The 16,902-nt window shown below is 41.2% G+C and overlaps 1 protein-coding gene across 1 annotated transcript; it reads right to left on the bottom strand.

Moving 5' to 3' along the window:
• Nucleotides 1-14,937: 14,937 nt before the first annotated feature.
• On the bottom strand, nucleotides 14,938-16,621 carry LOC130298090 (gastrula zinc finger protein XlCGF57.1-like; the record flags this gene model as incomplete). Its single annotated transcript, XM_056550984.1, has 1 exon — nucleotides 14,938-16,621. A coding segment is annotated over one exon (1,592 nt), but the record flags the coding sequence as incomplete, so codon positions are not given.
• Nucleotides 16,622-16,902: the final 281 nt, after the last annotated feature.

Genomic DNA, 16,902 nt, shown 5'->3' on the forward strand with positions numbered 1-16,902 from the left:
GGGGGGGCTGGATGATGACGAAGGCCGCAGTGGTCTTCTACCTGCGGACCTCCAGAGGTTTCAAAACTACAAATCCCAGCATGCCCGGACAGCTGATGGCTGTCCGGGCATGCTGGGAGTTGTAGTTTTGCAACATCTGGAGGCCCGCCGGTTGAAGACCACTGATGAAGGGATTGACAGGCGGTGATGATGAAGGGGGGGGGGGGGTGATGATGAAGGGGAGGGGGATGATGAAGAAGGCCGCAGTGGTCTTCAACCTGCGGACCTCCAGAGGTTTCAAAACTACAACTCCCAGCATACCCAGACAGCCGATGGCTGTCCGGGCATGCTGGGAGTTGTAGTTTTGCAACATCTGGAGGTCCGCAGGTTGAAGACCACTAATGAAGGGATTGACAGGCGGTGATGATGCAGGGGGTGGGATGATGACGGGGGTCTGGATGATTACATGGGGGGTTGATGTATTTCCCACCCTAGGCTTACAGTCGGGTCAATAACTTTTCCTGTTTTTTTGGGGTGAAATTAGGGGCCTCGGCTTATATTCGGGTCGGGTTAGAAAACCAGAATCAAATTCATCAGATTCTTTTCATTTGACCGAATGGAATGTTCTTCTTCCATTGTTTCCAATGGCAACTGTTAAAGTCGAGGTAGCTGTTTGCATCCACCTTCTCAAAATAGGTGGCAGTATGCAAACAGCCATCCGGAATATAGATATTTAAATCCAGAAACTCAAATTTTTGGGGGGACTGATGCAGCTCTGCCTTTGGCAATCTCTGGCTCTGCCATAGCGCTTTTTTTGAAGGGACGTGTCGGCTGCCGCTTCGTCTGGTGGTCAACAAGCGCTATCTGGCCAGCGAGCCAGGGCCCCATACAGGAGATCGCGGGGGCCCACCAGCGGTCGGACTCCTCGCAATCTGAAACTTATCCCCTATCCTTGGGCTTTTCAGCACTGGACTACTCCTTTAATGGCCTCCAAAATGAAGTTCCTCCGATGTATGGGCATCAAGGGATCTTCCACTAAAAAAGATGACACAGCTTCCACTCCTCTGTCATGTGGTATATTACTATATAATGAAGAAACATCTAGTGTTGCCCACATATAGTCCTCTTCCCGTATGATATCTCTCTATAGGGTTAATAAATGCCCTTTATCTCTGAGGTTTGCTGGTAAAGACACCGCACATTTCTGTAACTGATGGTCTATATATTCAGATAAACATCAGGCAACTATCGGACAACAAGGGGATTTTTTTTTTCCGGTCTTTATGTACCTTAGGTAGAAAATAAAAATAAGGTACATTTGGGTTGGTTTTAAATATATATCATGTTTTTCCCTCTTAACCCCTTAAGGACTCAAGGCCCATTTTGGCCTTAAGGACTCAGACAATTAAATTTTTACGTTTTCATTTTTTCCTCCTCGCCTTCTAAAAATCATAACTCTTTTATATTTTCATCCACAGACTAGTATGAGGGCTTGTTTTTTGCGCGACCAGTTGTCCTTTGTAGTGACATCACTCATTATATCATAAAATGTATGGCGCAACCAAAAAACACTATTTTTGTGGGGAAATTAAAACGAAAAACGCAATTTTGCTAATTTTGGAAGGTTTAGTTTTCACGCCGTACAATTTATGGTAAAAATGACGTGTGTTCTTTATTCTGAGGGTCAATACGATTAAAATGATACCCATTATTACATACTTTTATATTATTGTTGCGCTTAAAAAAAATCACAAACTTTTTAACCAAATTAGTACGTTTATAATCCCTTTATTTTGATGACCTCTAACTTTTTTATTTTTCTGTATTAAGCGGCGGTATGGGGGCTCATTTTTTGCGCCATGATCTGTACTTTTTTTTGATACCACATTTGCATACAAAAAACTTTTAATACATTTTTTCTAATTTTTTTTTAATAAAATGTATTAAAAAAGTAGGAATTTTGAACTTTTTTTTTTTTCGTTCACGCCGTTCACCGTACGGGATCATTAACATTTTATTTTAATAGTTCGGACATTTACGCACGTGGTGATACCAAATATGTCTATAAAAAAAGATTTTTTACGCTTTTTGGGGGTAAAATAGGAAAAAACTGACGTTTTACTTTTTTATTGGGGGAGGGGATTTTTAACTTTTTTTTTTACTTTTACTTTTACATTTCTTTACATTTTTTTTTACACTTGAATAGTCCCCATAGGGGACTATTCATAGCAATACCATGATTGCTAATACTGATCTGTTCTATGTATAGGACATAGAACAGATCAGTATTATCGGTCATCTCCTGCTCTGGTCTGCTCGATCACAGACCAGAGCAGGAGACGCCGGGAGCTGCACGGAGGAAGGAGAGGGGACCTCCGTCCGGCGTTCTGAATGATCGGATCGTTCATTTAAATCACGCACTGCCGCAGATGCCGGGATCTGTATTGATCCCGGCACCTGAGGGGTTAATGGCGGACGCCCGCAAGATCGCGGGCGTCGGCCATTGCCGGCGGGTCCCTGGCTGTGATGCCCGCGGTTATGCACAGGACGTAAATGTACGTCCTGGTGCGTTAAGTACCACCTCACCAGGACATACATTTACGTCCTGCGTCCTTAAGGGGTTAAAGGGGTACTCCGCACCTAGACATCTTATCCCCTCTCCAAAGGACCCCCGTGATATTGGTTGCAGCACCCTGCTGTCAGCAAACTTGCTCTGTGCTTAATGACGGGTGATACAGGGGCCAGAACATCGGCATAGCCATTGTCTGTCCTGGCACGCTGGGAGTTTTGCAACAGCTGGAGACACCCAATTTGGGAAGCACTGCCGTAGGGTAATTTGGTGGTGGATGCAAATCCCTAATTTAGGCCTCAAATGCGCATGGTGCTCTTTCACTTTGGAGCCCTCTCATATTTCAACGGAACAGTTATGGGTTACACATTTTTTTTCTCTTCTTTTACCCCTTAGGGAAAGGTAAATTTGGGGTCTACACCAGCATGTTAGTGTAAACAAATTACATATTTTACACTAACATGCTGGTGTTGCCCCATACTTTTAATTTTCACAAGAGATAAAAGGAAAAAAAAATTGTATATTTTGACGCAAAGTGCTCTGCAGGCGCATAACATGGCTCAGAAGGGAGAGTGTACCATATACATTTGAGGCCGAAAGTCACAGCAGTTCTGACATAAACATAAAAAAAACACCCACATGTGACCCCATTTTGAAAACTACACCCCTAACGTACAGTAACAAGGGGTATAGTGAGCCTTAACATCCCACAGGTGTTTGACATATTTTTGGTAAAGTTGGAGGTGAAAATAAAAAAATGCATATTTTTTTCACTAAAATACTGGTGTTACCCCAATTTTATCATTTTCCCAAGGGGTAATAGGAGAAAAAGCCCTGCAAAATTTGTAACCCCATTTCTTCGGAGTCAGAAAATACCCCACATGTGGATGTAAAGTGCTCTGCGGGTGAACTACAGGGCTCAGAAGAGAAGGAGCGCCATTGGGCTTTTGGAGAGAATCTGGCTGAAATTGAAGGTCATGTGAGTTTAGGCCTCCATGATGCCGGAACAGTGACCCCCCCCCCCCTACATCTGACCCCATTTTGGAAACTACACCCCTAATAAAAGGTGCAGTGAGCATTTACACCTCACATGTGTCTGATAGATTTTTTGAGCAGTGGTCTGTGAAAATGAAAAATGAAAATTTTTCATTTGTACAGCCCACTGTTCCAAAGATCTGTCAAGTGCCAGTGGGGTTTAACATACAAATATGAGGTATTTCCTTACTCGAGAGAAATTGGGCTACAAATTTTGGGGGGCTCTTTCTCCTATTACCCCTTGTAAAAATTCAAAAACTGGGTCTACAAGAACATGCAAGTGTAAAAATATTGAGATTTTGAATTTCCTCCTTCACTTTGCTGCTATTCCTGTGAAACACCTAAAGAGTTAACACACTTACTGAATGTCATTTTGAATACTTTGAGGGGTGCAGTTTTTATAATGGGGTCATTTGTGGGGAATTTCTAATATGAAGACCCTTCAAATCCACTTCACAACTGAACTGGTCCCTGAAAAATTCCGATTTTGAAAAGTTTGTGAAAAATTGGAAAATTGCTTCTGATCTTTTAATCCGTCTGATGTTTTCTAAAAGTAAAAACATCTCAACTTTATGATGCAAATATATAGTAGACATATTGTATTTGTAAATCAATATATAATTTATTTGGAATGTCTGATATCCTTACAAGCAGAGAGCTTCAAAGTTAGAAAACTGCAACATTTTAAATTTTTTCATCGAATTTTGGAATTTTTCCACCAAGAAATGACGAAGTATCGACAAAAATTTACCACTAACATAAAGTAGAATATGTCACGAAAAAACAATGTCAGAATCAGAATGAAAAGTAAAAACATCCCAGAGTTATTAATGCTTAAAGTGATAGTGATCAGAATTGCAAAAAATGCTCCCGTCCTTAGGGTTATAATGGGCTCCGTCCCCAAGGAGTTAAGAGGGAAAAACATGATATATATTTAACCCCAACCTAAATGTACCTTATTTTTATTTTCTACCTAAGGTACATAAAGACCGAAAAAAAATACATCAGAGGAACGTCATTTTGGAGGCAATTAACCCCTTCCCGACCTATGACATACCTGTACGTCATGGGTGGCAAGGTGTTCCCGACCCATGACATACAGGTACGTCATGAACATTTTTGCCGCTACTCGCGGCATCCCGCAGCGCCCGGAAAGATGGCGGCTATCACTGATATCCAGCCATCTTACCATGCGACCACGGGGGGTTTCATCCCCCCCCCCCCCCCCCCCCAGCGATCGCTGCTATCAGCTGGTCAAATCTGACTAGCTGATAGCAGCGTTTCGCTATCAGAATACTTAGCAGCGCGGTGTGTGAGTCCCGATCACGGGGAGCGGGACACACACCGCTCTGCTAAGTGTCCCTGACCTGTCCCCCGGCGTCACTTACCCGTCCGAGCAGTGTCCCGAGCGGTCCCGGCGCGAGCGGCGTCCTCCATGCGGTCCCGGCGGCGCTGTGTCCCGGAGGTGAGTTTCAAAACTGGGAGTTTCAAAACTGCAACTCCCAGCATGCCCAGACAGCCTTTGGCTTTCTGGGCATGCTGGGAGTTGTAGTTTTGCAACATCTGGAGGTCCTCAGTTTGGAGACCACTGTATAATGGTCTCCAATCTGTGCTCTTCCAGATGTTGCAAAACTACAAATCTCAGCATGCTCAGTCTGTCCAGGCATGCTGGGAGTTGTAGTTCTCTAACATCTGGAAGAGCACAGATTGGAGACCATTATACAGTGGTCTCCAAACTGTGGACCTCCAGATGTTGCAAAACTACAACTCCCAGCATGCCCAGACTGCCCAAGCATACTGGAAGTTGTAGTTCGGCAACATCTGATCCTTCAGATATTGCCGAACTACAACTTCCAGCATGCCTGGGCAGTCTGGGCATGCTGGGAGTTGTAGTTTTGCAACAACTGGAGGCACACTAGTTGGGAAACATTGTCCGTTTCCTACCTCAGTGCCTCCAGCTGTTGCAATTGTTGCAAAACTATAACTCCCAGCATGCACTGACAGACCATGCATGCTGGGAGTTGTAGTTTTGCAACAGCTGGAGGCACACTGGTTTGGAAACACTAAGTTTGGTTGCAAAACACTTGAAAGTTTATTACTTAACTTAGTGTTTCCAAACCAGTGTTCCTCCAGCTGTTGCAAAACTACAACTCCCAGCATGCACGGACAGCCAAAGGGCATGCTCAGAGTTTGCAACAGCTGGATGTTTGCCCCCTCACCCCAATGTGAATGTACAGGGTACACTCACATGGGCGGAGGTTTACAGTGAGTGCTGCAAGTTTGAGATGGCGCAAATTTTGCGCTGCAGCTCAAACTTCCAGCGGCAAACTTGCTGTGAACCTCTGCCCATGTGACTGTACCCTAAAAACACTACACTACACTGACACTAACCTAAAATAAAAAGTAAAAAACACTACATATACACATACCCCTACACAGCCCCCCTCCCCAAAAAAATGAAAAACGTCTGGTACGCTACTGTTTCCAAAACGGAGCCTCCAGCTGTTGCAAAATAATAACTCCCAGTATTGCCGGACAGCCATTGACTGTCCAGGCATGCTGGGAGTTTTGCAACAGCTGGAGGCACCCTGTTTGGGAATCATTGGCATAGAATACCCCTATGTCCAGCCCTATGCAAATCCCTAATTCAGGCCTCAAATGCGCATGGCGCTCTCTCACTTTGGAGCCCTGTCGTATTTCAGGGCAACAGTTTTGGGACACATATGGGGTATCGCCGTACTCGGGAGAAATTGCCTTACAAATTTTGGGGGGCTTTTTCTTCTTTAACCCCTTATGAAAAGGTATAGTTGGGGTCTACACCAGCATGTTAGTGTAAAAAAATTAATTTTTTACACTGACATGCTGGTGTTGCCCTATACTTTTCATTTTCACAAGAGGTAAAAGGGAAAAAAGACCCTCTAAATTTGTAATGCAATTTCTCCCGACTACGGAGATACCCCATATGTAGGCGTAAAGTGCTCTGTGGGCGCACAGCAAGGCCCAGAAGGGAGAGTGCACCATGTACATTTCAGGTGATTTGCACAGGGGTGGCTGATTGTTACAGCAGTTCTGACATAAATGCAAAACAATAAATATCCATATGTGACCCCATTTTGGAAACTACACCCCTCACGGAATGTAATAAGGGGTGCAGTGAGCATTTACACCCCACTGGTGTATGACAGATTTTTGGAACAGTGGTCTGTGAAAATGAAAAATAAAATTTTTGATTTGCACAGTCCACTGTTTCAAATATCTGTCAAACGCCAGTGGGGTGTAAATGCTCACTGCATCCCTTATTAAATTCTATGAGGGGTATAGTTTCCAAAATGGGGTCACATGTGGGGGGGGGTCCCCTGTTCTGGCACCATAGGGGCTTCCTAAACGGGACATGCCCCCCAAAAACCCTTTCAGAAAAACTCACTCTCCAAAATCCCCTTGTCGCTCCTTCCCTTCTGAGCCCTCTACTGCGCCCGCCGAACACTTTACATACGCATATGAGGTATTTCCTTACTCGAGAGAAATTGGGTTACAAATTTTAGGGTGATTTCTCTCCTTTTACCCCTTGTAAAAATTCAAAAATTGGGTCTACAAGAAAATGCGAGTGTAAAAAATGAAGATTTAGAATTTTCTCCTTCACTTTGCTGCTATTCCTGTGAAACACCTAAAGGGTTAAAACACTTACTGAATGTCATTTTGAATACTTTGGGGGGTGCAGTTTTTATGATGGGGTCATTTATGGGGTATTTCAAATATGAAGACCCTTAAAATCCACTTCCAACCTGTACTGGGCCCTGAAAAATTACGATTTTAAAAATCTTGAGAAAAATTGGGAAATTGCTGCTGAACTTTGAAGCCTCTGATGTCTTTCAAAAGTAAAAACTTGTCAATTTTTTTATGCAAACATAAAGTAGACATATTGTATATGTGAATCAATATGTAATTTATTTGGAATATCCATTTTCCTTTCAAGCAGAGACTTTCAAAGTTAGAAACATGCTAAATTTTCATGAAATTTTTTGATTTTTTACCAAGAAAGGATACAAATATCAGTGAAATTTTACCAATAACATAAAGTAGAATATGTCACGAAAAAACCAATCTCGGAATCAGAATGATAAGTAAAAGCATCAAAGAGTTATTAATGTTTAAAGTGACAGTGGTCAGATTTTCAAAAAATGCCCAGGTCATGAAGGTGAAAATGGGCTGGGTCATGAAGGGGTTAAATCAACTCTAAATAACTATACAGCTAAATATATACCAAAGGGGAACAAATATAAACGATTAAAACTAAATCCTACATGGCTGACAAATTATGTTAAAAGAGCAATAAACAACAAAAAAAATAGCCTTCAAAAAATACAAATCTGATGGGTCAGCGATAACATTTAAACAGTACAAGGAGCTTAATAAAATCTGTAAAAATGTAATAAAAACAGCAAAAATTCAAAATGAGAGACAGGTGGCCGAAGAAAGCAAAACTAATCCTAAATATTTTTTTAGATATATAAATGCAAAAAAACCAAGGACAGAGCAAGTAGGGCCCCTTAATAATGATAATGGGGAGGTTGTCACGGGCGATCAAGAGAAGGCGGAGCTACTGAATGGGTTCTTTAGTTCTGTATACACTATGGAAAAAGGAGCTGACATTGGCCAGATCAGTGCTGGTAACACATCATGTACAGGTCAGTGCTGGTAACACATCATGTACAGGTCAGTGCTGGTAACACATCATGTAATGTACTGAACTGGCTTAATGTAGAGATGGTACAAGGTAAGTTAAGTGATATAAATGTAAGCAAATCCCCAGGACCGGATGGACTACACCCAAGAGTTCTTAGAGAGGTAAGTTCAGTAATATCTGTACCCCTGTTCATGATATTTAGAGATTCTCTGGTGTCTGGTAATGTGCCAAGGGACTGGCGCAAGGCTAATGTGGTACCAATCTTCAAGAAGGGCTCTAGGTCTTCGCCAGGCAATTATAGACCGGTAAGTCTAACGTGCATTGTGGGTAAATTGTTTGAAGGACTTATAAGGGATTACATACAGGAATACATAGGGGATAATAGTATTATAAGTGATAGCCAGCATGGGTTTACTAAGGATAGAAGTTGTCAAACCAATCTAATTTGCTTTTATGAAGAGGTGAGTAGAAGCCTTGACAGAGGAATGGCTGTGTATATAGAGGGGGGCTGTGTATATAGAGGGGGGCTGTGTATACAGAGGAATGGCTGTGGATATAGTGTTTCTGGATTTTGCCAAAGCGTTTGATACTGTCCCTCACAGACGTCTGACAGGTAAGTTAAGGTCTTTGGGTTTGGAAACTTTAGTTTGTAACTGGATTGAACACTGGCTCATGGATCGTACCCAGAGAGTGGTGGTCAATGATTCGTACTCTGATTGGTCCCCGGTTATTAGTGGTGTACCCCAAGGTTCAGTACTGGGACCGCTGTTGTTTAATTTATTTATCAATGATATAGAGGATGGTATTAACAGCTCTGTTTCTATCTTTGCAGATGACACCGAGCTTTGTAGCACGGTACAGTCTATAGAGGATGTGTATAGGTTACAAGATGACTTGGATAGACTAAGTGTCTGGGCATCCACTTGGCAAATGAGGTTCAATGTGGATAAATGTAAAGTTATGCATCTGGGTACTAATAACCTGCATGCATCGTATGTCTTAGGGGGGCTGTGTATATAGAGGGGGGCTGTGTATATAGAGGGGGGGCTGTGTATATAGAGGGGGGCTGTGTATATAGAGGGGGGCTGTGTATACTAATAACCTGCAGCATCGTATGTCTTAGGGGGGATTAAACTGGCAGAGTCACTGGTAGAGAAGGATCTGGGTGTACTTGTAGATCACAGACTACAGAATAGCATGCAATGTCAGGCTGCTGCTTCCAAAGCCGGCAGGATATTGTCATGTATAAAAAGAGGCATGGACTCAAGGGGCAGGGACATAATACTCCCCCTTTATAAAGCATTGGTACGGCCTCGACTGGAATATGCTGTTCAGTTTTGGTCGCCTGTTCATAAAAGGGACACTGCGGAGTTGGAAAGGGTGCAGAGACGCGCGACTAAACTAATATGGGGCATGGAACATCTTAGCTATGAGGAGCGATTAAAGGAGTTACAATTGTTTAGTCTTGAGAAGAGACGTTTAAGGGGGGATATGATAAACGTATATAAGTATATTAATGGCCCATACAAAAAATATGGAGAAAAACTGTTCCAGGTTAAACCCCCCCCAAAGGACGAGGGGGCACTCCCTCCGTCTGGAGAAGAAAAGGTTTAGTCTAAAGGGGCGACACGCCTTCTTTACCGTGAGGACTGTGAATTTATGGAACGGTCTACCTCAGGAACTGGTCACAGCAGGAAAAATTAACAGCTTTAAAACAGGGTTAGATACATTCCTGGAACAAAATAAAGGCTTATGCAGAATTATAAAACTACATCCCCTTCCCTTATCCCCTTACACCCTTCACTTCAATTCCCTGGTTGGACTTGATGGACATATGTCTTTTTTCAACCATACTAACTATGTAACTATGTTCCTTGTTCTTCATGATGCTCTCTGCGCTTTAAACGGACCTCTGAGACTATCACAGTGCAGGTGCATCTATACGGAGACTTGATTACACACAGGTGGATTCTATTTATCATCATTAGTCATTTAGTTCAACATTGGATCATTCAGAGATCCTCACTGAACTTCTGAAGAGCGTTTGCAGCACTGAAAGTAAAGGGGCTGAATAATTTTGCATGCCCAATTTTTCAGTTTTTTATTTGTTAACAAAGTTTGAAATATCCAATAAATTTTGTTCCACTTCATGATTGTGTCCCACTTGTTGGTTCTTCACAAAAAATTACAGTTTTATATCTTTATGTTTGAAGCCTGAAATGTGGCAAAAAAGTCAAAAAGTTCAAGGGGGCCGAATACTTTCACAAGGCACTGTATATGCAATCTTCTGATTGCATACACAGTTCAATGCTATGCCATAAATGGCTTTTATTTTTTTAAATTTCACCCCAGAAATAAGCTTTTCTTTTGTTTCGTCACAGACTATTTTATGGAAAAAAAAAGTGATGTCATTACAAAGTACAATTGGTGTCGCAAAAAACAAGCCCCTATATGGGTCTGTAGGTGCAAAATTGAAAGCGTTATGATTTTTTAGAAGGTGAGGAGGAAAAAACAAAAGTACAAAAACATAAATTGCCCAGGTCCTCAAGGGTTTAACTCCTTGAAATCCTCAGTTACGTATTAAATATGCTGAACAAGTATGTAGTTGGCAAGGTTGGCACCTATTTTCTTGCCAATTCACTTTTTGGGCCAGGCTGGATATAGTTGGGTATTATACCGGGGCCCTTACTCTTTATATTTCCACCCTTAGGTTGGTGGCCCAACAGCGTTTAAGCCCTTCAAATCCTCAGTTACTTATTCGAAACGCTTCTTTTTTATGCATTGTTTACTATTGTTTTTTCTGAATCAGATTGTTCCCAAATAATATTCAACATTTACGTATAAAAAACAGGTTTACTGCAGAGGAATAAGAGGAGAGAACTACAACTCCCAGAATGTATAAGATCATGTGACTGCAGAGGAATAATACATGCTTTTTTCCCTATCTTAAGGGAATCCGGGCAAGGACCATAGAGGCATATGTTTGCTAATCAAAAATGGTGATTGCATTGCTGCGCTCCCCGCCTTCCACGCCACCAACGTATCCCTTTCTATAGCTGAGCCCTTTAAAAGGACCAGGAATAGCCCCCTTAGAGTGAAGAAGGGCAGGTAAGGACCAAGGGTGCATCAATCCCGACTCCAGAGCTGTATTAGAATAGGCATCAAAACCCCTAACCCAATCAATACAGTGACGATATACACAGGATAAATTATAGTGTTTGTGTATAGTGTTTAGGCTGCCAAACGGGCTACCAGAATTTTAAAGACCGATTTAAGGTCATGATTTATTAAAGATATGGGACGATCTTGGGTAAGAAGATATTTCCCAGGCAAGACCTTTACATAGTCTGTATTCATAGAGCAGGGTATGGGGCTCCCCTGCAGGTAAGAGTTGAAGAGTCCCAACAACGTCGGGGTAGTCTCCCCCTTGAGAATGCTATAAATCCCCCGAAAAGCCATCTGGACCTGGCGCCTTATTTACCGCCAACCCCTTAATCGTTCCATCAAGTTCTTCCGTTATGGGTGCATTAGTGTGTTATGGGAAGATTAGCTGACGCTATCTAGTCCCGGAAAGAAGAACTCCCTGGACCCACATCAGAGTATAGAGAATGAAGATAAGTTATCAGCATATCATTGATCCCCTTAGGATCTCTCTGCAAGGACCCTGAAGTATTCCTTAGCACTGGTATTTCAGCTGGAGGTAGTATCCCTTTAGTGAAGCGGGCCAACAGGTGACCAGGTTTGTTGCCATGGTAAAACAAGATGGCTTTGAATTTAGAGCGAGCTAAATTAACCTGCCTCTCCACCCAACATTCATAATCTGCCTTAGCCACAGGACCAGGCATCTTAGTGGCAGCCGATGGAGACACCATAAAAGCGGCATAAGCCAATCTGCTGGGTTATTTTCCGCTTCTAAGCGGCAGTATAACCCAGAATCCGGCCCCTAAAAACCGCCTTAGCAGCCTCCCAGTATAGTTGCGGGTTTATTGTGTAATATACAATATGTGGGATGTACGTCCAGGAAGCTCAAAGTTAGGTTCTTAGAACATGTAAATATGCCCCATATATGGGACAATACATAGGTCTCTTTGGGGACTTACCAGGCACTTTTTAGGAGTCCATGCAGGTCCTCCGGGATAAAAAGGGTGCGTCCTCCACCTAGAGGCAGAGACTGGAGTAACAAGTATTCTTGTGAGAAGCTTTTTGGATCTTATGTTTGGAGACTCGTTCTCCAACAGGTCTGAATTTCCGCAATTATTTATCATATATTTATTAAGCTATGTGATCTTCTTCTTTCGTACATATGTTTGTAAGGTTAATATACTTGTCAAGAACAGAGATTATATATGTATTATGTTACCGTATTATGATTAATCACCTGATACAAGGATGTGGCGCAATATATGACACAAATGCCTTTACACCTGTGGGTTAGTCAGTATAAATTCTGTTTGCAATGTTGTTAGTTTATGCCATGACTAAGATCTGTTGACAGATCGAAACGTGTCAGTGCTTCGTATGCGCTTTTTATTCTATTTTTGATATATCCACTACGTTTTTAATGTTTTTTTTAATAAAGTTAAACATTTTATGGGAGCTGGATTTCTCCATTCTTTTCCTGGATTACCTGAGACACGGCTGAGCAGCTTTCTTAGCTTCCATATGTGATGCAAGTGTCCTATCCATCTATATACTGAAGGCATTCTCAGGCGGTGAGCTGACCCTAGATTTTTTTCATTCTTTCTTTTGCAATATGTAAAAGAGTGCACAACTCAATCCACATACAACAGAACCCCAGAAGGTGCCCGGATAACTCTGAATATATCAACAACTTTAGGGGAAAACCACTAAAAGGGGTACCCTAAACTAAGAACCCTTCCTATAAAATGTAACTTAAAATATCAAAAGAAATCAAAAACCATATGTAATGTAAAAATTCACCAATAGGTGTCAGAACCACACCACTGTTAAAATTACAGACCCAATGTAGCTTTGTATCAATGTGCTGGAAATATGATAAGCTCAGAAGGAATGCGCACTTATTCTGTATGGCCATTCAGGAGCTATCTATATATTTAGTAATCAGGAGATAACTGTACGAGCTGCAATTAAAACTCCCATGTATCCAGTTCCCTGATGTTTCGCTGGATCCCCAGCTTTATCAAAGGACTGATGGCTAATGGCCTGACTCAATCCCACACCTTCAACATTGATAAGATTCTCTAATACCATGTGAAAAAAGGAGAGGAGGAGTCCCATACCCCCGACAATATAACTTATATGAACTCTTCTGTATACGAATACAGGGGGAGGAGCCACGTGACGCTAGAGATAAATCCACACTGTTCTTCAGAGAGTTGGATATTCAGCTCCTCTTCTTATATAAGATGCATTTTGGTTACTATTAGGAGCAGAAGAAATCAGAAAAGAATAAAGCTTAGATAGTATTATTATTTAGGAAATAAATACAATCTCTCTAACCAATTTCAGGGACGTATGTTAGTATAACGCTTAAAACATTGGAGAGTAAAGATAAATTTACTTATAAAACCCCAGAAAGCCTGAGATTCCTCTATGGCCAAAGTCTTAGTAGAAGAATATAAATCTCGTAACGTAAAAGAATGTAAACGTTCCCACAAAGGGGAAGAGGGAAAATGTGTTTAGTAATAACCATAGGGAGTAAAGAAAGTGGGGTTAGGGGAGAAGGGAAATCAGAATCAGTCGTAGAGCAGTCTCGTAATACCGACAAAGTTATATATAAAAGGAAAGAACTAGAGAGGCCAAGGAGGAGTGCGGGGGCCACAAAATGGGCCCTATAGAAGGAGGGACTGAGGAGAATTCCATATCCACATGAGGAGGAATATAAAGGGGAGGATGAGAAAAAGAAGAGCGAACGAGCTCTAATAATCCAGACGAAGGAAAAGCTTTATAATAAGTGTGTAAATCCGGAAACACAAAACCGCCGTCTAATGTCTTCAGGGTGAGCGTCTATACGGGACACGTGGTCTCTTCTGAATCCTAACAAAATTACTAAATAACCATTGGATAGAAGAAAAATAACAATTCCGTACTATGATAGGGACGGACTGTAAAAATATAAAATATTATTGGTAAATATAAGATTTAAGAACCTTTTTCCTTCCAATCCACGACATATATGGGAATTTACGAGCGTGTAACTGGGTCTTCAATCCGTGTAATAATGGCGCAAAGTGTGAAGTAAAGAGATCTTGTACCAGATGTGATCAGATCTCTAGGGATTTTATACCCCGGGGAGGACAAAGAAAAGGAAAAGAATTACACCGATGTTTACTGAACCCGGGGGACGCTGAGATATTGACGACTTCTCATATAGAAAAATGGATTTTATGATCTGAGACCGAAAATAGACGTCAAGACGGGAAACGCTGGTCTAGGGTTTGTGATAAATAAAAGTATCTGCAGCGTCTTATGTTCAGAAGAGACGATCTTCAAGGGAGACGCGCGGATCCTGTCTGATGCCTTGAATTAAAGTCTCTATAATCATAATGAGAAGGGGGCGGGGACAACACTGACGCGTTACATTCCCTATATACAACGTCAGGGACAATATTACATTTATTATAAGTCCAGTGTGCGGAGATGAATATAAGAATAATAAATCATATAAGAAAGAAAACTTTTATTAACAATTGGTAACAAGTTTGGAGATGCAGTATATGATATATGTATAAATGTCAGATATCCTATGTACATGGATAATATATAGATGTGTTATCTGCATCATTTATTGATCTGAATTGGCTTCTCTCCTGTGTGAGTTCTTTGATGTTGAACAAGATGTGATTTCTGAGTAAAACATCTCCCACATTCTGCACATGAAAATGGCTTCTCTCCTGTGTGAGTTATTTGATGTTGAACAAGATGTGATTTCTGAGTAAAACATCTCCCACATTCTGCACATGAAAATGGCTTCTCTCCTGTGTGAGTTCTTTGATGTTGAACAAGTTGTGATTTCACAATAAAACATTTCCCGCACTCTGCACAGCAAAATGGCTTCTCCTCCGTGTGAGTTTTCCTATGTACAACAAAACTTGATTTCTGAGTAAAATATTTCCCACATTCTGAACATGAATATGGTTTCTCCCCTGTGTGAGTTCGTTTATGTTTAATAAGACATGATTTCTCAGTAAAACATTTTCCACACTCTGAGCATGAAAATGGCTTCTCCCCAGTGTGAGTTCTTTGATGTTGAACAAGATGTGATTTGTGTGTAAAACATTTCGCACATTCTGAACATGAAAATGGCTTCTCCCCTGTGTGAGTTCTTTGATGTCCAACAAGACTTGATTTCTGAGCAAACGATTTCCCACATTCTGAACATGAAAACAGCTTCATCCCTGTGTGAGTTCTTTTATGTCTAACAAGATGTGATTTCTGAGTAAAACATTTCCCACATTCTGAACATGAAAATGGCTTCTCTCCTGTGTGAGTTCTTTTATGTTTAACAAGATGTAATTTCTGAGTAAAACATTTCCCACATTCTGAACATGAAAATGGCTTCTCCCCTGTGTGAGTTCTTTGATGTTGAAGAAGTTGTGATTTCACAATAAAACATTTCCCACACTCTGCACAGCAAAATTGCTTCTCCTCTGTGTGAGTTTCTTTATGTACAACAAAACTTGATTTCTGAGTAAAACATTTCCCACATTCTGAGCATGAAAATGGCTTCTCCCCAGTGTGAGTTCTTTGATGTTGAACAAGATGTGATTTGTGAGTAAAACATTTCCCACATTCTGAACATAAAAATGGCTTCTCCCCAGTGTGAGTTCTTTGATGTCCAACAAGATCTGATTTCTGAGCAAACCATTTCCCACATTCTGAACATGAAAACGGCTTCTCCCCTGTATGAGTTATTTTATGTTTAACAAGATTTGATTTCTGAGAAAAACATTTCCCACATTCTGAACATGAAAATGGCTTCTCTCCTGTGTGAGTTCTTTGATGTTGAACAAGTTGTGATTTCACAATAAAACATTTCCCACACTCTGTACAGCAAAATGGCTTCTCCTCTGTTTGAGTTTTTATATGTACAACAAAACTTGATTTAGAAGTAAAACATTTCCCACATTCTAAGCATGAATATGGTTTCTTTCCTGTATGAGTTTGTTGATGTCCAACACCCCTTCTGTGACCTTTCTGTGATGACTGAGAAGACAGGACCTGTATATAAGGATGAGATGACAGATCTTGGCTGTGAAGGGCTGAGGGTGTATCTGGGATAATGGAATGTTCTTCATATGTATCTTGTGTGATATCATCATCTGCTTTATAATCTGAAGATATAAGATTCTCCTCTGATCTCCTGCTACAAGAATCTGCAGAGAATAACACAGATTTTATTATCAGTATTAACCCTTTAACAACCCAGGAAATTTAAGCTTTTCTGTTTCCTTTTTTCCTCCTCTCCACATTCCCATAATTCTTTTATTTTTCCATCTACAGATCAGTTTGAGAGCTTGTTTTTTGTGGCACCAATCGTACATTGTATTAACACTTCATTCACTGTGCATTAAAATAAACAATAGGAGAATCCAGGGACCGGGTCAGATACACAGAAAGGTATCAGGAGCCAAAGTAGGTGATAAGGAAAAGC

Source organism: Hyla sarda, assembly GCF_029499605.1.
Source record: "Hyla sarda isolate aHylSar1 chromosome 1 unlocalized genomic scaffold, aHylSar1.hap1 SUPER_1_unloc_20, whole genome shotgun sequence".
Classification (NCBI taxonomy): Eukaryota; Metazoa; Chordata; class Amphibia; order Anura; family Hylidae; genus Hyla; species Hyla sarda.